General features: G+C 36.0%; 1 protein-coding gene across 1 annotated transcript in view; it reads right to left on the bottom strand.

Annotated features, from left to right (window-relative positions):
• Positions 1-27,854, bottom strand: part of E(Pc) (Enhancer of Polycomb) — a 103,184-nt gene that overhangs the window by 31,389 nt on the left and 43,941 nt on the right. The window contains exons 8-10 of the mRNA XM_081743378.1: positions 23,094-23,245; positions 19,928-20,059; positions 10,761-11,290 (exon numbers count right to left, since the gene is read on the bottom strand). Coding sequence (XP_081599504.1) covers positions 10,761-11,290; positions 19,928-20,059; positions 23,094-23,245 — 814 coding nt within the window. The remainder of the gene's footprint in view (positions 1-10,760; positions 11,291-19,927; positions 20,060-23,093; positions 23,246-27,854) is intronic.

The following is a 27,854-nucleotide window of genomic DNA, read 5'->3' as shown; positions in this document are numbered from 1 at the left end:
TTAGCATCTTCGTTGTTTTACTATGCTTTCATAAGGCAATCGTAACTCACTCGTGGTTACAGGGTTAGCGTAAGTACTTTCGATGACGGAGACCTGAGTTCGATTCCTGTTGGGAGGTCATGTGGATTGGAATCCATATCTCATATACTCCCGGTGTTCAACGGGACACTGAACTTCAAATCAACAAAATCAGAGTTGGCAACAACCAACTTTTGTTTTTTTTTAAAAAAAAAACTTTTTTGTTTAAACTTTTTTTTTAATAATTTGCTCTATGTATTTATATCACATATGGACAAAAATAAGTTTCGTTCGCCTTAGTTATTATGCATGCAACAACGGGGTTATGCTGGAAGAAATCACACAAGCTTAAAGCGGAATCCAAACCGATTCTCAGCTTACATTCGAGAGAAGCTGTCCTCCATTTGAACTCGACACCGGAACTAACTGGTCACAAGTACGATGAGTCTGCCAACACACTGACGAAGCACTCCTGATAAAAATACGTTGTACTGATCTTTACATACTTGTAATATAATCGTCAAGAATCATGAAAAGAAACAAACAGTTGCACAAATGAAACCATTATATATAAATTGGGAAACTCCTGCCTTAACCATTGGGAAAATTCCGTTAATGCTTAGTATGTAAAATTTTAAGGTCAACGTATTATAATCAGTACGTTAAAACTGAGTTATTAAATTACAAATTTAGTATGTATATATCACTCAATAAAATTAAAACTGAAAGTCCAATCCAAGCTAATGTTGGAAGCTAGGTAGGCAGTGGACAAATTTTGCCAATTTCTATAAATATATTTAAGCAACCTTGGCTTCTTTATAAAACAACAGGCATTCAGGCAGGCAGAAAAAACAATTTGGTTTCGTTTCGTATGTTTAGGCTTAACATCCTTATGTAATACTGAGGTTATCAAGGAGACTCGCTTAAAGTAACATCCGAACCGCTACTTGGTTTACACTTGAAAGAAGAATTGAAGTTCGACCGAGAATTGAACTCGAGACGCCTTGGTTAAAAGGTGAAAAGGAGATAAAACTAATGCAGATGGTTTGATGTGTGGAAATCTCACCATGAAGTTCACACGATTTAGTTATAAAAACGACCAGCTGGTTTAAACCAAGATTTAAACCAGCTAACCCTGAACAAAACACAAGGAAATTGCTTCCATGACCCACCGGCTGGTATGCTATCAAACCACCGTGCTTATTCTTGAATGAGATTGAGATTTTGCTTCAGACAGTTGGTTTGTGCAATTTAGACGAAGTAAATGCTCATTTTGTGTAATTCATACTGGAAATTAATGCACATTTATAAACGATACTAAATAAAATTACATAATTGTATTCGTGTTGTTATCCAGTGCTAAGTATGTTCATAGGCACTGATTGTGGTATAATGCAAAGAAAGGAACACTAGTTACTTTTACAGCAGGATAGATTGATTTAAATCAGTCTGATTTAAATCGAGATTTAAATCACTTGATTTTTAAAAATAAAAATCGTTCATTTAAATCAAATTCCGAAATAAATTAATTTAAAGTGAAAATAAGTAAAATCCAGCCTCTGTTGTGTTATTTCAATTATGGAAGATAATCATAATACAATAAGATGCAAATGTTTGTACAGCACAGTATGAAAACGAGTGTTTCATGCAGAGGATGATTAGGGAAAATTCCGTTTGAACGGGTAACGTTGGAATTCTGCATTCTTATCTTCGTAACATACGGTTTTTAAATCGTTAACTATTCCAACGAGAATCACCATGGACATTTAAGACGAAAATTCTTTTGTGTGCGCGTCTGTTTGTTTGTTCCCAGATAATAGGGGCGTATTTATGAAGGGGTCCGATTCCCTCTCCGAAACTTAATTTTAGATTTTATAACTTTAGGCGAAATTTGCTTATTTTATATGTATTTCATGCCACAAGCTAGTTCCATTTTTATTATTATTATTATTATTATTATTATTATTACTACTATTTTTAAGGTATGCCCCTGTCAAATATGAGTAACTTTTGAAAAAAAAGTATCATGTTGATAAACGTCGCCGTACTTTTTCCTTAGTGCTTAAAGAAACATTGTTTGGGATTAGAGATGCCAAATAGCCGGTTTTTTTCCATAAAAAGCCGGATTTTTAGAGAAGAAACGGAAATTTTGGCTTTTTTCTACAAGATTTCATGACCTAAACTTTTTGCTTGGCTTTTTTGCTTTAAACTGATAAAGCACACTTTGTTTCCCTTCTCTACAACAAAAAACTCATTTAAATAGTGGCTGATGCAGATAATAATATGATACCTCGAAAATAAACCATGAATTTCAAAAAGACTTTTTAAAATTCTTAACATATTTACATTATGAATTCCAAAGGATTAAGTAATATATGTAATAATATTTTAACCTCTTATATACAATAAGTACTTATAAAAATTATACACAAATAACTAGCAAAATTGTATGTAGTATTTTTACTTCAAAATATCACACACCCTCTTTTTGAAGCAAAATACAGAAAAACATAAGAGAAATCTGCATATTAAGAGCTTCATTTCGGGTGGTTCTGTATATTCTTGAAATTTTTCAGTTAAGTTTTAACTTTCATATACATTGTATGAATATTTCGAACAAATTTTTCACTGATTGATCACATACGTAATAATCTGTTACCATCTATCAGGTGCCTCGGATCTGCAAAATCGGTAAAGCTCCAAATTCTGTAATGCACTGACTGTTCCTTAAGCTTGTTCAGAATCGGGAAAGTATCGAAATTTCTGTTCATGGATCATATACGTAATAGACAGTTCATCTGAGCGTATGGTTTCCTAGGCTGTAGAATATATAACCACCATCACGGTTTACCCAGTCCTGAGGTTTCTGAATTTTTAACAAGAAAATTCAAAATATCGTTACTTAAAAAAAAAAAAAAAAAAAAAAAAAATATGGAATACATATGGAAAAAGAAAAGAAGAATCAATCACTGTTCCAATTCACAAGAAAGACGACAAAATTGATTGTAATAATTATCGAGGCATTTCTCTTAACATTCTATTAATAAGATTGACCCCATACACAGATGAAATTATTGGAGATTATCAGTTTGGATTTAGTCGAAATCGACCAGAAATTTACAATTCGACAAATAATACTCGAAAAGAAATGGGAATATATTACCCAGTATATCAACTGTTTACTGATTTTAGAAAGGCTTACAACTCGGTTAGAAGGGAAACATTGTACAACATTCTTACAGAATTTGGAATACCGAAAAAGCTAGATTTATTAAGTGTTTAAATGAATCCCAGAGTAAAGTCCGAGTAGAAAAATGCGAATTTCCACGTCGAGATTGGCCTGAAACAAGGATATGAGTTATCGCCGTTATTATTCAGTTTAGTTCCGGAGTACGCTATAAGAAAAATCAAACATAGGAACCAGGGCCTCGAGTTGAATGGTATTCACCAGGTTATGGTGTATGCTGATGATATAAATCTGATAGGAGAACAATCGAAAGAAATGCAGAGGCCTTATTAAACGCTTGCAGGGACATGAGTAAATGCAGAGAAATCTAAATACAAGGAAGTTTACAAGGATCGTAATACGGCAAATTATGAATGCGTTAAAATATCAATTAACACTTTCAACACAATAGATACTTTCAAATATCTTGGATCAGTATCTTGGAAAGTATCTTGATACTTTCAAATATCAAATCAAAATCATACACACAAAGAAATTAAATGTCGACTGAAATTAGAATATTCTTGTTATCATTCAGTTCAAAGTATTTTGTCGTCGCGAATTTTGTCAAGGAATTTAAAGCTTAAAATATATAAAATGATAATCATGGCTGTTACGCTTTATGGTTGTGAAACATGGTCGCTTACGCTGAGGGAAGAACGCAGACTGAAATTATTTCAGAATAAAATTCTGAGACGAATATTTGGACCCAAGAGGAATGGGGAATGGCGGAAACTTCATAAGGAGGAATTACATAATTTATACGGTTTACCAAACATCGTTAGAGTCATAAAGTCTAGGAAGCTCAGGTGGGCAGGTCATGTAGCCAGAATGGAAGAAAGTAGGAACGCTTTCAAAGTTTTAGCTGGAAATCCAATTGGGAAAACCTAGGCCTAGATGGGAGGACAATATTAAGATGGATCTAGCAGAAATAGGAATACAGAGTAGAAACTGGATCAATGGAGAGCTTCTGTGGCCACAGAGAAAGAGAGAATACATTTAAGTTAAGCACAACTGCACAGCAAACATGAGTGAGAGATTAGCTTTCGCGATTCTATCGTGAAGTCCGGGATTCAACCCTGCATTCGACCATTTTGACAAAAGTTTTTCTTAATTCCATCTGTGGATGTAGAGATAGTGCGTGTACTGAGAGTCCTGGCCGACTTCCTTCCTAATCATTTTTATATCTTTTTTATTGCTAATTACCAGTAGTGATGAATTTGCGAAGAGGGTTAGGGTGGGGATGTCTTTCGGATTGAAGCCTTTACCCCGAAATTACGGAATTTCTAAAACAAACTAAATATTTGTTTTGTCTTTATTCATAGACCTCAAGCTATCCTCAAATAAAAAATTAGGAATTTTTAGAAAAACTAAGCATTAATAAGAAAGCCCCTACCAAAATACTTTTCTAAATCCGCCACTGATTATCTGTATAAAATGATCTTCAAGGTTGTATCTGGAAGATTATAGCTGAATATACAAACGGAACGAAATATTTGTTATGCCTGTACTCATGAACTTAAGCTCCTCTTAAATAAAAGTTAGGAATTTTTAGAAAAAAAAAACAAACATTATTCAGAAAAACCGCTCCCAAATATTTTTCCAAATCCGATACTGATTATTTCTATCAAATGGTATTCAAGGTTGTGTCAGGAAGATTATTTTTAAATCATTGCACAGCTACAGTATAGCGGAAATGTGGAAGTACGCTCTGGCAGATATAATGAAAAACGTACGCTCTGATGGATATATTGAAAAACGTAAGTTTAATTATGTGCTAGAAGCTAGAGTACTAAGCTCTAAGAAGTGAAACACGGATGACTGAAAAGAAATGATCTAGAGAAGGAAAAAATGTTGATAATTCAGAAGTTAAAATAAAGTTAAATAGCTTCTAAAATTGCCCTCAAATACTACGTACATTATGTTTACTTTAATTCATAAACCATGTGCTCCATCCATCATGATGGTGAATTCCAGAGCGAAATATGGCATTTAGGTCATGAAATCTTATTTAACTTTAGAGTATACTATAAGGAAGCTATTTAAACAGAAAAATCATGAAAATGAAAAAAGCCAAAATTTCCAAAATTTTAGTCCCCCCCCCCCAAAAAAAAGACTGCTTTTTATGTGCAAAAAGCCATCGATTCAAAAAAGCCGCTTTTTTGCATCTCTATATACCTTTCGAGTTCTCGTCTGGAGACACAAATTGCACTATATAGCAACGTCGCAAATAATGAACCATAGATTAAATATACCAATGTATCAAATAGTTATATCGATTCTTTCCAGATGGCTAATTGATTCACACTAGCATCACTTATTAGTGTAGCAATCGATTCAACTGCTTGTTATGGCTCCAAGTTAATCTGCAACGTTGCCACATTATGAAATTTTGATTCCCCATAGCAGCTAAAGGAAGCCCCAGAGGACAAACCATCATAGAACATTTTCGCTTTATTTTGGCTTGTAGAATAGTGCTCTGTTATCCGTGGGCGCAATTTTTAGAACAGCCAATATATATACACAAATATATATAACAAAATATATATATAATTTGTTAAATGCTTCATCAGACATTGAGAGGAAGAAAAATTAAAAGGGCAAAAAGTAGCCATAAAGTGTCCAAGTGTGAATGTTATTGTGCGATAGTGTTACCAGGTTGAAAGAAGATAAAGTTTACTGGACAAAGGCACTAAAAACTACTAGGATGTGTTGATCAGCAAGACTATTGGAGAGAACCTTCACGTGCACGCTCTTCCATTATAATTCATACACAAAGACTTCCTATAAATTACTTGCTCTATCACCGAACCTCACCCATTTGACGCAATTCTTGCCTGTAAGATGTATACCAAATGTCCCTTACTCATGACCTTAGCATTCTTGAAAAATTGGTAAACACAAATCTGAACCATAAAATTCCAATATGTAATTCCTCATCCAACTAGTTCGGTTTGTCCTAATAACCATTACCTTCAAGTGAAGGGAAGTTACACGATTCCTCACACGTCAATTTATTGTTGAGGCGCCTGGAACAACAAATACTCCGCTGATTACCTACGGCCAATTAGCATTGAAACGTTTATTACATATGTTAAATCGAGGAAATAATATATCACACCAATTTCTCTATAAGAGCAAAATCACTACACAAGTGCTCAGTGAAATCGACCTGGTCAATTCTTCTCGAACCAAGAGTTACCTTCCTAGAACGATGGACTTGAGAATTGTCGTCTCGACACGACTGTAAGCGTATTAACAGTACAAAATCTTCGCTTTAAGACCCGACCCTCACATCACATTTTCTCTATCTAATACAAATAATTCAGTCGCAGAAATATTAATTACCTTACCTAACCCGACATAACTCCCAATCCATCCCAAAATCGTATGCCGAAGATTCCCTATTTTCATAGCCTCATGATCTAAACTGGCCCCTTAAAATATTCTGTTTTTCGACCCACGAAATGACACAAATCTTGATGCAAAATTGTCCTACATTTGATCAGTTTGAATTGATTCTGGTAATTGTGGCTTTGCCTACTTTACTTACATCGTTAAATGCACTCAATGTCTTATGTTGGCGAAACTCCAACTCCACTTTCGATTCACATCAACATACTCCGATACTCGTGAGGCGCCCAAATTTCCCAGCCACACATCACTCTACAATGCATTCTGCCACGTTCTCAGCGTAAGCATTCTCAAAACCCTTCCACCAGACTCCTTCATCTCCATTAGAAGAACATGGAAAGATCCTGCCGTACCATCCTATTTGAGAACCACTCCACTTGTCTTAATCGTGTCTAATACCTACTTTACTTAAACTATGGTGTACTCTTTTAGTGTTACGTTTTCAATGGATGCAGCTAACTATATATCATGAAATGTTACCTTATACAGGGTGATTCTTTTAAAAGTCATGGATTTGATTTACGTCCAGAATTTTCAACTGAAGTCCGATTTTCATGTGGTTTGTAGCAACTTATCAAAGAAGGATGGAAAATTTATGGGACTATGTTTACTCGTTCAAATTCATCCCGGGCAATATCGGCCACGCCTCAAGAAATACAACAAATATTCGCCAGTGTACCTTACAATTGGAATGATGTTTTGGATTTTTGAAGTGGAATTGCAGAATAAAAATTAGGTGTTAGTGAGAATATAAATTAAGTGTTACTGTAACACCCATAAATTAAATGTTGAATAGCTATAACCAGTTTTTCGCGACAAACGACGGAGAGATTTCTTGTGTAACCTAAGGAGTCGATAACTGATATCTTCCACAACAACCACCTGTCGGAACCGATGCTTTCCTGCCTCACTCAGAAGCGAACCTGTTTCTTCCAATTTATTCATTAACGATAATATTCTGTTCCTGTTTGGGGCAAAATGTAAGGCAAATTTGTCTCTAAATGCACTTTGCATAGGAACAACATATTCCACTCTCTAAAAACTTTTAACGATGAACACACGTTGCTCCAAAGAGTACACAATACTCACTGTATCTTGATCACAATCACACAATAGCACGCAACTGTACAGCACAACAATTCCCAATACAACGGCCCGATTTCCTGTTTCTTCTTGACCTTGGAAGGAAGAAAACTCAAACCAGCGCACCTCATTCCATTTGTAAGATACACTGGCAAATATTTGCTGTTTTTCTTGAGGCATGGTCGATATTACCCGGGATGAATTTGAACCCGTGAACATAGTGTCATAAATCTCTCTGACCATTTGCCATAAACCGCATGAAAATTGGACTTCAGTTAGAAATACAAGGTCCACATGAAATCCATGAGTTTTAACAAAATCACCCTGTATATTTTAGTTCCTGTTCTATATTTCTTGGATTATTCTCGAATTATTCATATAGTAATTCATATTAACTTGAAATAAATGACCTAACTTCTGACAGTATCCGCAGTTAAGCTACAGAAAATATTCGAGTAGGACAACAATTGTCTATCATTTTGAACTTTTGTGGAGTCATCTATAAGTTCCATTACGAAGAGGTCTGAGATATGAGACAAAATTGATGCACTTTTTTCACAGACGTTATTAAATGTGTAGAAGAGCTGATATTTGCAGTCCACTGAAAACGTAATATATAGTGGAAGGAGTTATTTAAACAGAACAATGCCTTGGAATATCATGTAAAGTACCGGTACAAGTGTTGAGAATGCACTGGTCATCTAGTTCAAATACATTAAGAAGGATCGTCGAAAGAAACTAAGGACAACTGCTAATCATGTGCATGGGAACGTCTTCCTCACTAGCAGTGACAGTTCAGCGACGTGCCAATCGTATTTTCGATAGTGAATGTAGAAAGAATGCTGTGATACGTCGAGATACTCCACCAGACATAAATCAAGACGATAATTATTCGCTAAACTTTTTAAACAGGTAAAAGAAACTGGCAATGTGACGTCGTACTGATCAGTTAACCATGCAACCTAAACCATCATCAGTTCCACCCGGTATCGTGTGCCACTCTACCAACGGCTAAATGGAAACGATTATCATATTCATCAACGATTTTGTGAATTGGCATTACGCCAAAATTCACTTGATTTGTGTTGCAGCTTGTTTCCTGATAAACGGACATTTATCATTCATGGAACAGGGAACTTCCGATGCATGCATTATTGGTCTTTGACCACCTCCATTGGTTGCGTCAAGAGGAAGTCTGTCCGTGGAGTTTGAATGTGTGCTGTGGAACACTAGACCAAAGTATCATAAGACTATTTTTCACTGATTCCCGAAAGTATATCGATTTACTAAGGCAGATCCTTCCGTAGATCACGGACACATTCTACTAGAGACCACAAGGAACATGTGGTTCCAGCATGACTGCTGCGCAGCCCATAGTGCACGATACATCACGCTCTACCTCAACAAAATGTTCCATCATTGTTGGACTGGTCTGACAACTACCCACTTCGTTTCTCCGACATTACCCTTTTAAATTACTTTCTCTTCTGTGGGAATGGTAAAGGACACACGAAGTAATGCTGACGATATGAAATATATTACTGTAGCCTGTTCTACTATTTTGACCGAAATCTACAACAAGTACAGCAATCTGAATTGTCGTGGAGCAGCTAATGAACATACTTCTGAACGTAACTTGTGAATGTGAATGTCGTGTGGGAAACATTAGAACATGGTTTGGCATATGATACTTGTCTCGTACTGTTGAATAGGTATTAACATTAGACCTTGGTTTCTCTTGATGTATTTGGACTAGACACGTGGAAATACCTCGAGAGAAAAACCTCGGACATTCTTACTAATTGTACCTTCCTTTATGTGACACTCCAAAGCACTGATCCATGTTAAAGAAATACTTTTTTTTTTTTTTTAAATGATTTACAAATATCAGCCCTTTTATATGTTTGACACATGTAAAAACAGAGCGTCGATTGTATTTTCAATGTCCTTGAACTTAAAAAAAAAAAACATTAAACAAAGCAACGTTTATTTTAAAATAATAACTGTGTGAAAGTTTCGCAAACTAACTGAACATATTGACTTCATGAGACATTGTCAAATGTGTCTGATGAAGTCAATATGTTCAGTTAGTTGACGAAACTGTCAGTTATTATTTTAAAAATAAACGTTGCTTTTTTTTTTCTAGTTCAAGTTTTTTGAGACAGTAAAGCTAATATGAATTGACTCCGATGCTCATAACGAGAATTGGCTAACTTTAATTTCCGATTTTTTCGCGTACAAGTTTTAGGTAAATCATCCTGTACACTCATGCCCAAAATTATTGTCGCATGTCTATAAATATGTTGTTCTAGGAATGTAATTTGATAATGAATTCGCCCGGTATTTCTTACAATGTTAGTGTGTGTATAATCGGGAAAGACGATGTATGTGGCAAATTTCATGTCAAAAGAGCAGTAAATAAGAACAATAAAACTTTCTTGTCCATTTAGCAACATTTTGTTTTACTCACTCTAATTTTCGTATTTATAATTCTTTTCCTATAAAATTAACCAGAAATATACATTTCCCGATTATGCACATAATATCAGTATTAAAAGTACCCTGCAAAACCATTATCAAATTATATTCTTACAAGAAGACAGTTATAGATATGCGACAATCATTTTGGACATGAGTGTACATGCACGATGTGTACATATGTGCACTTTTGTAACCGAAAGCAGCAAACACACTGTTGAAAACCTTATTACGCATGGCGTACTCATATACTTGTTTTTCAATAATATTTTCATTAGATTATAATCCACTAACGTAAATTATCTTTATTACGTGTTACCTGTTCATTTACCTTCCTTACTCCTATGTTGATCCAGGGAAAAGCTAAATCCATGGTTTTTATATTTTTTTAAGAAACAAATTGGTAAAAGTGGTTACTGTTCTCTCTCTAAATTTTGATTTCCAGTATTACATAAAATCTTCCACTACTAAAAAATATAAATAAAACAGGCATTTACTTTTGCCTGTTTATAACAATCGTGGAGGAAAAACAAATACTTACTCTCTGAAATTGGTCCATTAGTAAGCTGTACACCACCACTGAATTCACTAACACCACTACAACTCACAACACTGCTGCTAGTTGCCGGCGTCGATACACAGTTAGAACTGTTACTACCACCTGAACAATTATTAGTTAACGATGGACTAGGAAAAGATGAAAGAATACCCGAAAATGGAGTTGTACTGAATACTGCAGAGACTGCAAACTGTGTACTTGAAGCATCAAGTGTATTAAACCGAGAACTAGGTTGTGTAATGAAGGAGGAATGTTCAACTAAATTAGACTCTGATGGCCAAAGATTCGAGTCCTGCTCGTCACTATGTAATCGTCTCTGCAACGCCACAGAGTCTTCTTGTGGAGTCTGAAAATCTTCTAAATTAAATTCCATGGGAACAGAAACAACACCTGAATCACTATCGTCTTCAACACCTATACTAATACTAGATGGTATTTCATACACATCTTCACTATACACGTCCACTTCTTCCACTTCTCTCACTGGTGGTGTCTTTGGCCTGAAATGGATCCTGGAAACAAAACAGTACAAATTAGTAACTGAAATAATTGAAAATAAAATAATTAGTGACTTTCAAATTGTAAAAAGAAAGAAAGAAAAAAAACCGGATTGTAGCTGTATTATTAAAAATAATTAACATAATGCATATTGTTTCTGCAAGAATAAACTACCATACCTCCACTACCTAGCACCGTGAACTGGACTCACTCGGTCCCGCCATTCGCAAGATACGCGACAAAGAGTGAACATGTGTGTCAATGCGCTGGCGGAAAAAGACGAGCGTAAAAGTAGAACAAAGGATAACATCAAGTTTCTCGTGAAACTTCGAAAATCTGCTACTAAAAACATTAAAAATGTTCAAGGAAGTTTATGGTAAAGCCTGTATGTCAAACACACAAGTGTTTCAATAGCACAAAAAGTTTTTGGAAAGTAGTGAGTGTGTGATGATGATGAATGAACAAAACCGTCCTCGTTCTTCTGCAACTGAAAAAAATATCGAAAATGTTCGTCGTGTTGTGAGAAATTACCGCAGATTGAGTGTTAGAGCAACTTCTGAGGCTGTGAACTTGGACAGAGTGTCAGACGCATTTTAACGGAAGAATTGTAAATGCGAAAAATTTGTGCAAAGATGACTCCTAAATCAGGACAATGCATCCGCTTACAAGGCCCTATCCGTGCAGCAATTTTTGGTTCGAAAAACACTGCAGTGTTAGAACACCCGCCGTGCTCGCCAGATTTGGCACCTTTTGATTTTTTTTTCTCTCCCGAAAATCAAAACTGAACTGAAAATTTTTTACCTCAGTTAATGAGGTTAGAAAGAAAGAAAGAAAGAAAGAAAGAAAGAAAAAAAAAACGGAAAACGTACTAAAGACTCTTACAGAACATGACTTCCGGGGATATTACATACAATGGCAGAAGCTAATGAAGAAGTGTGTTGAAGCAGAAAGGGACTACTTTGAAGATGACACCACCAACAGGAACCAATAATGTAAGAACTCTGAGTTATTACTTCATGCCTTTTTATTTTTATTTATTTCATTTATTTTTTTAACTTCGTATATTACAACCGTAACGATATAACTGTGGCTGTAATTGCTAAGACTTAATAAACTGATTACGATATAACTGTGGCTGTAATTGCTAAGATTTAATAAACTGATTACAAACATCGTTGCACTAGGATATATTTATAAAAGTTTTATACAGAATATAAAACACTCACCTACTCTTCACCTGACTTAAAAAAAAGAAAAAAAAAAACTACTTCTTAAACTCCATTTCTCAACTCGGAAAAATGTATCAGATTATTATGATCGCGTAACACATTCCACTTTAACAAATTCTGCTGTGCAACAAATTAATATATATTGCTCCAACCCAAACATACGCTGAATATAAAATCATTTCACTGTAGCGTTCAGAAAAAATGTCAGTTCCACTTCAATTTTTCACGTTCCCCGTAATTACACTTTGGAAAAAAAAATTCATTTAAGTCGGCACCTGAAGCTTCCACTATCTATTCGCAACGAAAACTGAAATCGTTCTGTTGGAGTGAAGATATAAGATGACTGAGGTATTAACTGTGCAGGTCCAAAGAAAGCACTCGGACCAGCACGGAGAACCCTCGAACCAGGACTGAAAACTTGGCACGACCTCAGCAAAAATAAAATAGACACGAGATTTGGAATACGGAACATACGAAGTCTTTATAGGGCAGGCGCGTTAAAAATCTGTAAAAAGTGAGTTAGAGAAATATAAGATGGATCTACTAGGAGTTCAGGAGGTTAGATGGGAAGGAAGGAAATAAAAATCAACTAGGGTTTTTCGTTCACAAACGAATAACATCAGCAATTAAACATGTTAAATTTATTAATGGCAGACTTTATTTCATTGCTCTTAAGTGTCGGTCGTGAGATATTATTGTTCAAAAGGCACATCCTTCAAAACAAGATAAGGATGACGACATAAAAGACAATTTTTACGAAGAAGTGGAGCGGATATTTGATCGACTCCTACCATACTATATGAAAATTCTATTAGGGGATTTCAATGCGAAGGTAGGACGAAAGAATATTTTCAAACTTATTGTAGGGAAAGAAAATCTGCACAAGGAAAGTAATGACAACGGTGTCAGACTCGTCAACTTTGCAGCATCCGAAAATCTTATCGTGAAGAGTACAAAATTCCCACATCCGACGTTCATAAATACACTTGGACCTCACCAGACGAAAAAACACATAATCAAATTGATCACGTTTTAGTAGACAGAAGAAGACAAGATTTATGTTAGGTCGTTTAAAGGGGCTGACTGTGACACTGATCACTACCTAGTAGCAGTGATAATAAGACAAGAGATTGTCATTAAATAAAGAAAATATTCAACATCTGAAAACGGATGTTTAACGTAAAGAAATTAGAGGAGAGCCAGGCGAAAGGGAAACATCAGATTGAAGGTTTGACCAGAAACGAACTAAACCAGCAGGGAAGAGAAAACACGTAAAACTGCGTTGGCTACAAAATCCGAATGATAAAACTACACAAAATTTCGCAGACATCAAGCGGGAAACTTCCAAAAGTTTTACAATAAAGGAAATCAATTTTCTGAAAGCTAAAATTAAGGAACTTGAAGATAATAGTAAAAACAAAACATTCGGGACATGTATAAGAGGAATTTCAGGAAGGCTATCAATCTCGCTCTTATATATTATAGAAAGCCGATGGAACAATTCTCACCGATGCAGATAGTATTTTGAACAGATGGAAGATATCTTTAAGATTTGCTTAGCACGCAGCCAAAAACTAATATTCGTGGAGAAAGGAAAATGCACACAGCAGAATTGTACATTTCAGAGCACAGCCGAACAGAAATAGAAACTGTTATAAAGAAATTAAAGAAACAAATCGTCGGTGTAGACGAAATTCCGACTGAGCTGTCTAGAAGAAAAAATTGTGGAACAAGATACACAAACTGATTCTCCTTATCTGAAACAAGAATGAATTGCCAAAAGAATGGAAAGAATCAATCATTGTTCCATTTCACAAGAAAGGCGACAAAACTGATTGTAATAATTATCGAGGCACCTCTCTTCTGCCAACGTCGTATAGAATTCTCTCAAACATTCTGTTGACGAGAGTAACTCCAAACGTAGATGAAATTATTAGAGATTATCAGTGCGGATTTAGGCGAAATCAATCAACTATCGACCAGATATCTACCACTCGACAAATACTCGAAAAGAAATTGGAATACAACATTCCGACAGATCAATTATTTATTGATTTTAGAAAGATCTACGACTCGATTAGGAGAGAAATGTTGTACAATTTTCTTACAGAATTTGAAATACCGAAAAAGCTGGTTACATTAATCAAGGTATGTTTAAATGAATTCCAAAGTAAAGTCCGAATAGGAAAAACGTAGTCCACGAGCTTTCATATCGAGAATGACCTGAAACAAGGAGATGCGTTGTCGCTATCATTATTAAACTTTGTTCTCGAATACGGTGTAAAGAAAATCAAAGATAGCAAACAGGCCTACCAGCTGAATAGTATCATCACGTTGTGGTGTATGCTGAAATAGCTAGGATCAACATTAACAGTCCAAAATTATGTCTACGAAGAAATTAAATGTCTATTGAAAGTAGGGAATTCATGCTGTTATTCAGTTTAAAATCTTTTGTCTTTGCGAATTCTGTCGATGAATTCGAAGCTTAAAATATATAAAACGGTAATTATGCCTGTTGTGTTGTATGGTTGCGACACATGTTCGCTTACTTTGACGAAGGAACCCAGACTGAAAGTATTTGAGAATAAAATCCTGAGGTGAATATTCGAACCCAAGAGGAATGGGAATGGCAGAAACTTCATAACAAAAAAACTGCATAATTTACACCGTTTGCCAAACATTGTTAGTGACATTAAGTCTAGAAGACTCATGTGGGCAGGCCATGTAGCCAGAATGAAAAAAAAGTAAGAACGCTTTCAAAATTTTAACTGGAAATCCATTGGGAAAACAATTACGAAGACCTAGGCGCAGATGCTAGGACAATATTAAGATGGATCTCGCAGAGACAGGAATACAAACTAGAAAATGGATGCAGTTGGCTGAGGACCGAAATCAATGGAGAGCTTTCAGGCTACAGAGTCAGTCCGAACAGCGAATTAGGACGTAACACGACGAAAAATAGCTCTTATGTGATTCCCTGATGTAATAAAAGTGTTAGTCTTGTACCAAGGTATGTGTATAAAACTTGCTTTGAAAAACAAAGAATAAAAAACTTTTAAAACTACACACTTTTTTTGTTTGTTTTCCTCCCCCTTCCCCTGAAATTCTTTGGGGCTAAAATGTGATTTACGTAAATGATTATTAAAATTTACAATAATTTTCTATTAACTAGTGGAGAAAGACTTCAAGATTTTATTTTATTCTATTCTAGTGGGTGTTAAAAGTTTGTTCCTTTATTGAATTTCATCGTGGAATACAAACAACCGTAATATGTTCATGCTAAACTCTGAATCAATCAATCAACTAAAAACGTCCAATGGTTATAAATCCCTTACGGCTAGAGCTAAAAGGATGAAAAAAAAAGTCAAATAGTACATCGGTAGGATGAAACAGTTGTGCAATGCTCTATGTACGTGAATGCCATTGACTCATCATCACTATTCAAAGAAGAGATGTCTCGCTAGCAAACTTTGTGGAATGGAATATCACCTTTACTGGAGAACTCTGTCACCACCACAAATTAAGGGGAAAACTTCTGAGCAACTCAGTTTGCCCGGTTCTTGGTGTTCATTGTATGGTAGTAAATCACATGCATCTGCCTGAAGTTGACTAACATCCAAACCTCATTGAACGCAATACGAGGTGTTTCAGCAATTATAGTGCCTGATATAGAAAACATCCGAAATAAATGAAATTGTGCATGCAGTATAAATGTCCTTTGAATGTTTAGAGACAATGTTTCAGACATGTCGTGTGTATAATGTTAATGTTCTGTTTTGTTTTTCAGGTCAAGGTGAGCGACAACTGAGAAAATGGACAAATCTGAACACAAAGAGCCGTCATTAAGTACCTTCAGAGGAAAGGATTAACCACTATGGAGATTCATGAAGACATGGTGAATGTATTAGTTGATGGCGCCCTTACATATCAAATCTAGAACAGGTCACGTGGCTTCTAGTGCGGCAGAAAGAGCTATGAACATGCATCAGGTGCACGACCGCCTGTAACAGCGTACACAACAAAAACGACTTCAGGTTATTAGCTTTTCACTCGTTTCAACAGACATAATTTTACACAAACAAGATGTCACCCCGATGGGTACCACGGATGTTAACCACTGATCAAAAGCGTGAACGAGTCCGTTGTTCAAGAGGCAAATCTGGCCTTGTTTAAGAAACACCTGGGTAATTTTCTTGCTTTACGATCCAGAGTCCAAGCAACATAATAAGCAATGGCGGCACCATGATTCTCCGGAAAAAAAGCAATTCAATTAGCTGGCAAAGCTTATGGCCACGATTTTTGAGGATAGTAAGGACGTACTATTCATTGATTATCTCCAGGATCAAAAGATAATTACAGGTGACTACTATTCACAATTGATTCGAAAAGTTAGGGAGGCAATCAAGGAAAAACGCAGAGGGATGCTACACAGGAAAGTGCTGCTGCTATAGAACAATGCTCCTGCTCACAGAAGTCACCTTACCACCGCCGCTATTGCTGATGCCGAGTTTGAAGTACTTGAGCATCCTCCCTACTCTCCAGATCTTGTCCCAAGTGACTTTTACTTGTTCCCCAAGCTTAAGCAGCACCTGCGAGGGACAAAGTTTGCCAACAATGAGCATATTATGCAGGCTGTCAAAGAATGGCTTCTATCACAGCCATAAAGTTTTTTTGAAACTGATATTCGTGTTCTAGAACACAAGTGAGAGAAGTGCATTATATTGAAGGAATACTATGTGAAAAAATGACAGATCTTCTGTGTCAGAGACAATAGTTGTTGAACACCGCTCGTATATTGCTATTTATCATTCGATAAAGACCACAAATACAGCATCTGCGTTCTCAAATGTATCGTCCGCTACGAAAGTGAAAACGACGTTAATGTCTCAGTTTCAGTTCTAAATCTTAGCTAATGACTCTGCACAATTGTCATTAAGTCTTCTCACACTTCTGCAATGTGTATGTGTGTGTGTGACTGTGTACGTACTTGGATGACCTACGCTATTCATTCGGACTTGGGCTGCCATTGTGGATTCTGCCTGCTTTAGTGATATATTTTTGTCGCGTCTATCAAGCTAGTTATACCCTTCTAGATAGAGTGATCTTCTCGAGAAACATCGTTTCTTGGTTGCACTAAAACTGCATCTTATGCCGGAAAGGGTTGTGACATACCCCACCCCCTAAACATAGGTAGAACGCCTAACTAGGTTTACTCTTTAATAGCTTTCACTCTATTGTACAGCCTAGTGTTTCTGTGTTGCACGCTACAATTACAGCGTCATCAAGGGTCGTTGCATAAACGTCGCACAACATGTATATTCATGAGAAAAATGTCGTTTTCCTTTTTCATTTGTAATGCATATGAAGTGCTAAATATTACTTATAATCTGAAATTAAAAATAAAAAAGGAACAGCTACGAACTGTGGAGTGATCAGTGTTATCAGAGCGTTATTTCAACAAACAACAATGCATCAAATGCTGATGTAATAGTGTTTATAATTTGTACGATTTTATAATTTAAGAAAAGCACTAACTATTGGACTAAGTGTTTTTTAAATGATGATTAACTGAAAATAGAGTGAGTTATTCTTAAATTGTAGTAGCGTAAATAATACATAGTTGAGGTATCAAAGTCCAATAAGTTATCTCCCTAGACAGGAAGGAAAGGACAGAGCATAATGAACACCAAGGCCACCGCTGCGCAATTTGAGGTCAGTCGGAGCAGCGCAGTAGCCGTGAGCAGAGCGCTTGTGTTACGCCGCGAACAATGGATTTGCAGAAGTTGGAACACCACTCGGTCATCAAGTTTCTCATTAGTCATCCTCCCTATAGTCCGGACATGGCTCCTAGTGATTATTTCCTCTTTCGAGACCTGAAGAGACACCTACGGGGACAACGAGGTCCAACAGGCTGTTTCCCAGTGGTCTGCAGGCCATGACAATAATATTTTTTCCCTGAGATTTCTTCGCTGCCCGTGGCGACGGTGCATAGACCTCCATTGGGACTGATGACCTGATGAGCCTATCTACATTCCATCCTCTATAGGTAGATAACTTATTGGACACTCCTCGTATATTGCGAATAAAGGTATTTTTTTAAGATACAATTTGAAATATTTGTAAGTCAATTTGCTAGGATATTTTCTAAATGTCGTTCCCACTTTTTCTAGTTTACCTAGAAGCGGTACTTTCTGAGCCACACGTAGCTACTACCTTTTTTCAAACTAACTTCAACCACGAAGTTCACAGTAACTTCTATAACTCCATGCTTACTTCTATCAACCCTTTTATAATGCTATGTTTATACGTTTCAGGGTTGGCAAAAACCATGGTTTTTATTGAAAAAAAAAAAAAAACGGTTTTCTTTGGTTTAAACCAGGTTCTATAGATTCATATCATATATGGACAGAAATAAGTTTGTATCGTCTTGATGTTATTATTCAACAACCGGGTTATGCTGGAAGGAGTCATAAGCTTAAAGCGGAATAAAAACTGATTCTCGAGTTACATCCGAGAGAAATTGTCCTCCACTTGAACTCGGAACCAGGACTAATTGGCCATAAATGCGATACGTCTGCCGACTCACTCACGAAGGAATCCTGATAAAAATACGTTGTACTGATCTTTAAATGCTTCTTAATATAGCTCTCAAGAGTCATTTCAGAAGGACAAAAAGATAAACAGTTGCACAAGTGAAACCATTATACAGAATTACATATGGACAATTTCAAAGTACTACGGAGTAGAGAAGAACTAATTTAGTTCAAGTTAGTTAACAATGACTTTTATTGGTCCAAATTAAAGAAATATGACGACTTAATTTGCATATCAGTAAGAAAAGTGAATAAAGATACGAATTATTTTTGCCTCAGACTCATTTATAAATAAATAGATACCAAAGATACGTCTCATTTCACTAAATACCTCTCGTGGGGTCTGTATGACCCCCCCCACACACACACACACAAAAGTACGGCATTTCGATGTATTTTATCAATAGTAAACATTGAAACGAAACAATATTTAGAATTTTTCTTTGATTGCAATTACATAACAATAATAACTGCAAAAAATAATAATAATAATAATAATAATAATAATAATAATAATAATAATAATAATAATAATAAACATTTATAAACTTATAAAAAAAAAAAGTTGCTTTTGTAGTATAATCTTTTTGAGTAATGAATGCGGAATTTAGGTCTGAATATGATACGAATAATATATGGGAGTGAAACGTGATAACCCACAAATGTGTGTTCATCAAGAATTTACAAACACTTACACTTTTACGAACATTTTTCGTTTTTTGGTTTAAACTTTTTTTTTTTTTTTTTACCAGCTGGTTTAAACCACCTTGGTTTAAACGAGCCAACCCTGATACGTTTATCACCAATTTCTGGATTTCCTAGTACTTACCACTCATTTCTGATTTCATTAACGAAATCGTCTGTTGAGGTATTACAACTATTTGGATCTGATTCTTGTATCGTGAAGTCTAACGACGACCAAAAATCATCCATCGATGTGAAGGCTCTATCTAATATAACCCTGCGGAAGAAACAAAAATGGATTAATCGAAGCCACTAATCAAGCTAAAATACATTTTTTTTTTTTTCAAATCACCGATGTACTAATATTAAATGAACGAATTCACACTATCAAAATAAAATCATTAACAAATATTTAAAGACATTTCCGTTTACGGTTTCTAGGTAGCTATGCCCCTAACAAGTTCGTTGAATCTTGATCCTTTGAAGATCGCTAATAAAACTTCAACTGACCAAAGCAGTATATATATATTTTAATAGTACATATATGTGTTAAGAGTTTCGGCTATGTAACATACCCTTCCTCAGACACATTATGAGAGAAATATCCAATTTTTGACAACTTAAATACAATCTGAATGTAAGACGCCAACTTTCTCTTTACAAAGCGCAAACTTTTACTTGGTTCTAAAAAGTAATTTTTTTAATTAGATGTCACTTTCTCTCCTTGTGCGTCTGTTTATAATCTTTTACACCTGTTATGAAACATTTTTGAACTAAACTCTTAATTCGGTGTTTGTCACCTACACTTTCTGTTCACTATTGTCTACCTGTTGTTCTTCATTGTACACATGTCAAATCCTTTTAATTCTTTCTTTCTATTTTGTCTATCATCTTTTCCCATAATTCATGTATTACAAGTTCATTAGACCAATTCATCAACTTCTCGTTCCCATATTTCTTAATTCACTGGGCTTTTTTCCACTTTCTTGTAACACTCCTTTTCTCACTTTCTAATCCATTTATTACTTCCCAATCTATCTAATGTCCCGTTTCTTTAATGTGTTTATATATTGCGTTGTTCTCTCTTTTTATTCTAGCATCATCCTTATGTTGTTTTATCCTTTGTTCTAATCTCTTTCCTGTTTTCCCTACGTACTTCATATCGCACTCTATAATTAACCTGGTACACTACTCTTTCCTCTTCTGATTTTATCTCCTTTTCCTTTCTCTCTCATAAGTATATTATCATCTTTCCTCCTTTCCTGTAAGTTTTAATCTCTTCCTTCCTCAACAGGTTTTTCAGGACCTCCGTTTTCTCGCCTAAACTTTCAATACCAAATCATTTTTTTTCCTTCTTTCTCTGCTTCTTCCTCTTTTTCTTTCTTTTAAATCTTCTCTTCTGTATCCGTTTCCCTCGCACAGTATTTCTATGTCTTCTTTCTTTCTTCGTTGCTATCTATAGTTGATCCTTTCTGGATTAGGGTGACTGTATGAGATACAAACAATGTTCGCACCCAAGTGTAATGCGACCGCTTGAATTTTACATTGACAGGCATTTTCAAGCATACATCTGCGTTTGTGTGTCGCAAATGAATTAAACTGGACAATGTTCTCTCTACTGATTACACGACCTCCTCAATCAGGGTTTTGGGAAGATAAAACGGTTTAAATTCTATTCACTAAAAATGATGGTCCCTGATTATTATAAGAGCTGAATTTGATTTTACTGAAGGGTGTCTAAAGGAAGACGTAATAAAGACATCACTGAGTCAAGGTCGGGGTTTATGACGTCATCATAACCACATCCGTTAACATGGTTTACAATGAAATTCTGATATTGTTTACCCTGAATTTTTATGTTCAAGTAAGCTCTTCCTCATCTGCAACACCGCGAATGCTTAGGTTTAGAAGAAAAAATAAAATTATAACCAGCCTCCACTATTTTCATAGACATTCAATGCTCCCTTTTTATTTAATTTATTTTTAATACAGGATAGTCTTACTGTAAATACTACGACACACTTTCCGTATGAAGAATACAATAAAACGGAGTAGTTATTAAACAATATACACTAACATCATATCTTGAGATTCTGAATACATTCAAACATAAACAAGTAAATATGTACAGGGTGTCTCAAAAGTCCCCTGACATAGGGTAACTCTTGCTATTATTAGAGTTACAACAAAATGTAAGGGGGAAAACAGTCTTCAAATATGAGATTTTCAATCTAAAGTGAAGAATTTTTTTTACAATCGGACGAGCAGTTTGGGCTGTACATCCTTTATGCGCCAAATGTTAAATAAAAGTGCAATGTTGCCATTTCTCGAGAGGTGGATACATTTTGTAAGAGTAGGGTGAATGGGAGCATGTTTGAAATTAGGGCTGGCTATCGACACGTTAGCGTAAAAGACAGTAACTCCATTCCCTTATGTTATGGGTCCAGGTCAATTGCAACGTTTCACTTTCATTTAACATTGGGGGCATAAGTGTGTACAGCCCAAACGGCTGGTCCGATTTTAAAAAATCCCTTCACTTTAGATTGAAAATCTCATATTAGGAGCCGGTTCCTCTTCTTACATTTTGCTGTAACTGATGACAGTTACTCTGCCAAGGGACTTTTGAAACACCCTGTATATACATTAATTTGCCGTATTTCTTTCAATATTATTATTTTCCTCTATAGAACTTTTATCATTTAATTTGTTGTTCTTTCAAACTTTTGAAGATAAAGCACCTTTTGCTGCTATTAACGCTTCTTTATTTCTAAAGACAGTTATTTTCGTTACGATCCTTTTATCTTTTTTTGGAATCTACATTGATTCTTTGAAGCGTTCTTCGTATATTTTCTAAGCAGATCGCTTGAGTAACACAAACTCTGAATACTCTTATGAAATATGATTGCATTTTTCCTGAAACTTCTCTGAAATAAAGCAATTTCCGTAACTTTCCCTAACTCACTTTAATTTCCTTGATTTTTGAGCCAGTATGGATCAACAAAAATCTAAGTTCTTTCTCCAACATTCTAGTTAAAAGTTTTCCTATCAGAATGGAAACCGTCATCTGGAACAATAGCTTGTACCTATGTCCAAAATTTTCCAGGAACAAAAAACTCCAAGCCCTTCCATGTCTAGAAATGACAATGATTTTAAATAATTATATGGTTATATACTACGAAACACATTTGGTTCCCACAACACTTGAGCTACTAGAAGTAAATACTTATTTATACATTCAAAAAGAAAAAAAAAATCAGCTATCTATAATGAAAAAAAATATTCATTGTTTAAATAAGTAAAGATGAACTTACCTTCCGCCTCTCCCAACCCTTCTTCTAGCAAACCCTACACACCTCGGTTGTGGCGTTGCCACAGAAGTAAGACAATACCTATACTTCTTATCAGCAAGACCACCTTCCTCTCTACTACACCAAGGCCAATTTCCTAATCCCCCAGAAAGAGGCTGAAAGAGAAGCACAAAGATTAAGGATTATGTTTTGTTTTGTCATTTGTAACAACTGTTGCAAATTTCAATCTTCCTAGGAACATATATGACTTTACGTATCTAGCAAAGTTATTCTAATTTTATTAGTACATTATTTTTTCAACGTAGAACTTCCAATTCATTTAATTATAGTGAAGCAGACTATAAAACGGGCTAATCCACTGCAAATTCGTTCAAATTATTTCGAAAATCACCCGTATATTACAATTCCACTACGTTCATATATTTAGCTTATTTTCGTATATAATCGAAACGAAGTTATACAGAGGCTGTTTCCAATCTATGGTGACGATTTCCAACTGCACTTACCTTAAGAGAAACCATGTCGCCACCATCGGAGTGCTCTATTTGGTGGCCCTGCATCTTGGCAATTGCCCCATAGCGAAGTTCCCACCGTAGGAGACTGACACGCAGTGTAGTCATGTGAAGCCGCAAACCACGCCACCTGGCAGGATTTCCATAGCTCTTCAACGGTACGCGGTCTCTTATGAGAAAAGGCTCGTTTCAGGAGGCCGAACGCGCAAAAGTCCACCAGTGACACATCAGAGGACTTCACTGGAATGTTTATGAATGGAATGGCACGAATTCCAGTTTCTGCTCCAATTGTTGGAGGAAAGGCGGGTTGAGCGATATGTGAATAACCGCCTTGTCTTCATGCACTCCACACACGATTCTTGTATCTCCCATAGAGATGGGATAATGTCACGGCGATAGACGGTTGTCAGGACGTTAGCTTGATAATATTCCGAATTCACCTTCGTATTTTTGGCTACACGATGTATAGTCAACTTGCCCTGGTATCAGTATCCAGCAATGATCAAGAAATCTGTGCCAAAACTTTCCTTGCATTCAGTGAACCATCTTTGAAAGTCCCTCGCACCTGTCGATCGATAAAAAATTGCACGTGGCTTGCGACAGTCATTCAGATAAACATACGCCTCGTCCAGTTTTACAACAAACTTCCACTTTTCACCGGCCAGGTACTGCTCATACAGCTTTCGAAAGTTGGTGCAACGTTCCTGATGTGTTTTGGCAATAGCTTATACACACGCCCCTTCCGTCGCTTTACCAACCTTAAATCGCGGTGAATGGTGATGTGCACAGTCTTCAGTGATGTCTGTAGCTGGTTTGCGATACTCCTCTGTGTGGGTGGATTCTCCCTGGTGACCAGAGCCCCGACTTCCTGAATTCTAGCTCGTATACGGCTAGTAGCAGGACGGGATTGGCGTGTTTCTGAACCACAGGAATTATCCTACGTCTCGCCTTATATGTCCCTTTCATTACCCGTGATATGCCATATTTAGACACAATGAATCCACGCTCCTTGCACAGTTTGATAATGTCACTATAATTGAAGTTCACGTTGAAAAGGGCAGTTATGTAGCCCTCCCAATAAGCAGTTATTACCGGTGGTATTTGTCCCGATATGCACTTACCACACCTGTCACGCACAATCAATGGTCCAAGGTGCCCACAAGACTGCAGCTTTCTTCTCTTCGCGCTTAAAACTGCTGCACAAGGTGTGTAATTTCGTCACTAAAGATCACAAACAACCTCTGTATATTTGAGTTATTTTTGTAACTATATGATCAAGAAATAAAGCTGTGAAGCATTTATAATGAAACTCAGAATTTTAAAGGAATATGTATCAAAATTATATGGCTATAGAGAACTTTTTAAAGTAGTGATCAAAGCTAATAACAACACTAAAATGAAGCAATCAATACCATTTACGTTGACGGGGATAGGACTTCAAAATGTTCAATTGCCAAAGAAAGCGGAAAGAACAACACAGAAGCTATTTCTACACCTACTCCTGATTTCATTGTCAGACTGAGGCCATACCGGATAGAACAGTGATTATCGCACCTCCACAAAACAGCTAAAGGATAAAACTAAACAGAGCAATCTATTAATTATTTAATAAAACAGTTCGGTATGAGAAATTTCTCTCATGTATTGCTAGTGGGAACATGCGGAATAAAAAAAAATTATATATGAACTTCGGATGCAGTAAAAATCAATAAAATAAAAACCTTCTTAAGTTCCGGTTCTTAATTTAATTTAGATTATTTTTAACTAGAAACTTTGAGGGCACGAAATGAAACAATTCTTCACAACTTCTACTAATAAGTTAACAGACACGCTTTGATTAGCATGGGACGAACTGGATCGTCGTATTTATGCCTACCGTTATATAAATTGTGCATATGTAAGATATTAAAAACAAAAAAAAGAAAATCCTATCTAGGTTGGCCCCATCAGTTCCATCAAAGGAGGCAAACATACAGAAAATAAGTTTATTTTGAAACAAACTATTATACATTGTATAAGTAGCTGTACTGTCGAACTAATTATTTACATATTTGCCTGTAGTTGATAGGCAATTTTTTGCAATGTAAAAACAATGCACATAATAAATATCTATCTTAATTCACCATTTATACACTAACAATAAAGTGAATTTTCTATTGTTTACGTCCCACGTTTTGCACCGAGGCTAAAAGAGACGGCGATAATAATGAATGAAACGGTGGAATGAGAAAAGTGGGAAGTAACGGAAGAACTACGAGAAAACCCACACACACGCTGTTTGTCCAAAACGAAGCCCATGTAGTGCGAGTTGGAATCGAACCAGGGACCCGGTGCATCAAAGGTTTTGAATTGATCATTCAAATATCTGGGTATCCACCACTATACATTATTAGTGAATTTAACTGCTTGTGCGGGGCCGCGGTCGCTCAGCGGTAGAGTGTCCTTCGTTCGATTCCAGCTCGCGCCAAGTGAGTTTTGTGGTGAACAAGCACTGTGTGAGTGCGTTTTCTCCGGGTTTTCCCGTTTCCTCCCACTTTATTCATTCCACCATTGGATTTATTTCTAATCATCACCGTCTCCTTTAGCCTAACCGGCATATCCCTGGGACGTAAAATTGAGAGATTTCATTTTCAACTGCATGTGCACCATGCTGTAGGGTTAATCCATGTGACCACTCAGCTTCAGATGCAATGAAGTCATTCGATATATGCTCTGCTACTAACTTTATTCTTCAGTAGCAGAAATCTCCACTAAATTAAGTGTCAGGTCGTTAGATGTCCCTACACTTTATGAGCCCTGTGGTGAATTTCGCAACAAAGTTGTTCAGTGTTTGATGCAACACTTTTCATACATGAGCAACATTTCCTTATGAATCCGCCAACAGGAAAGATACTACAGCCCGCTGCTCCTTTAACATACGATCTCCAAAGTCATTGACATTTTCACAGTGTCGTGCTATGCCCTGAATGTTTGGAGATGCTGCTTAAAAAACTATACAAAGTAAGATTCTCCCACCTGTTGAGAATTCTAAATGCTCCCTCCTATTTCTTGCTTCCCATAACAGTAGGTAACTTATTCAATGACTTTCTTTCCCAAGTTTTTCAATGAAATTATTTTCCAAGACACACAGAGTAATACTAACGCACGCTTCGGGGAAAATGCAAGCTTTACAAAAAATTGACGCTTAGCCCATTTGTGGTAATATTGTACACATGCTCTGTATTATGAATTGTATAATGGAAAGTCATATTATCACTATTAAGTATTCTGCCTTTTGGCAGATCTTCAGACTAATCAGTTTTTTCTTTCTTAATTTTCAGTTTGGGCCTGGAAATATTTCATACAGTTTCTCGATTTTCAGCTTCCTCTTTTAACTCCTAATATTTTCTTCCTCCTATTCCTCGCTTTCCTCCCATCTTTCCTTCTATGATGTATGAAGAATACAATTTCTTCGCAAAATGTGTCCAATCCACTTGGCCTTTCTACGAAGGATGCTGGCTAAAAGCATCCTTTTCTCTCCACAGTTCGAAGCTCTCTAAATATTTCTTCTCTAACTTGCGTAATGTCCAAGTCTCTGAACCACAAAGTCCAATGCTTCATTTATAGATCTTCACCAATTTCTTTCTTAGTCCAATGTTAAGGCTGCTAGTTAAGAGTGATCTTTTCTTGCTGGATGCTTCTTTGGCTGTGACTATTCTTGACATGATCTCTCTGGTGCAATACGCCTCTTTCGTCAAAATACTTCCCAGATATTTGAAATACTCTTTGTTCTACTCTGACCCGTAAGGGCGCATTTCCACGGGATATTCTCATGACTTTCGATTTTTCGATGTTTATTTCCATTCCATATAGTTTCCCAATGTCAACTATTTTGTCAATAATATATGCTGAAAAAGGATAGATGAGTTAGTATGATTTGTTGTTTTCGAAACATAATGAAGATGATATTCAAGTCTATTTGACCATCTTCGTATTACTGAGCTTGCAGATTTTATTAAGTCCACGCATTCGTATGGTCATTATACTTTAGAGAAAAGGAGTCATGAAATGGGAAAGAGAAGCAGAATATTTCAGAAAATTAATGTATATTGTATTAAACTAGATCGTAATTTAAGATTAAACATTGTGAAAGTTATCAATAGGTGTATGATCTATACCTATAACCGCGATATACATTTTATTACAAAGAGAGCAGTGTGAAGAATTCTTGTAGTGCTTAACTATAACAAGAACAGCAAGTTTTACAACAAAA

This window comes from Thermobia domestica, chromosome 16 (genome assembly GCF_964235325.1).
Source record: "Thermobia domestica chromosome 16, izTheDome1.hap1.1, whole genome shotgun sequence".
Taxonomy (NCBI): domain Eukaryota; kingdom Metazoa; phylum Arthropoda; class Insecta; order Zygentoma; family Lepismatidae; genus Thermobia; species Thermobia domestica.
Note: the sequence above shows the minus strand (reverse complement) of the source record. Positions and strands in the feature narration are given on the sequence as shown.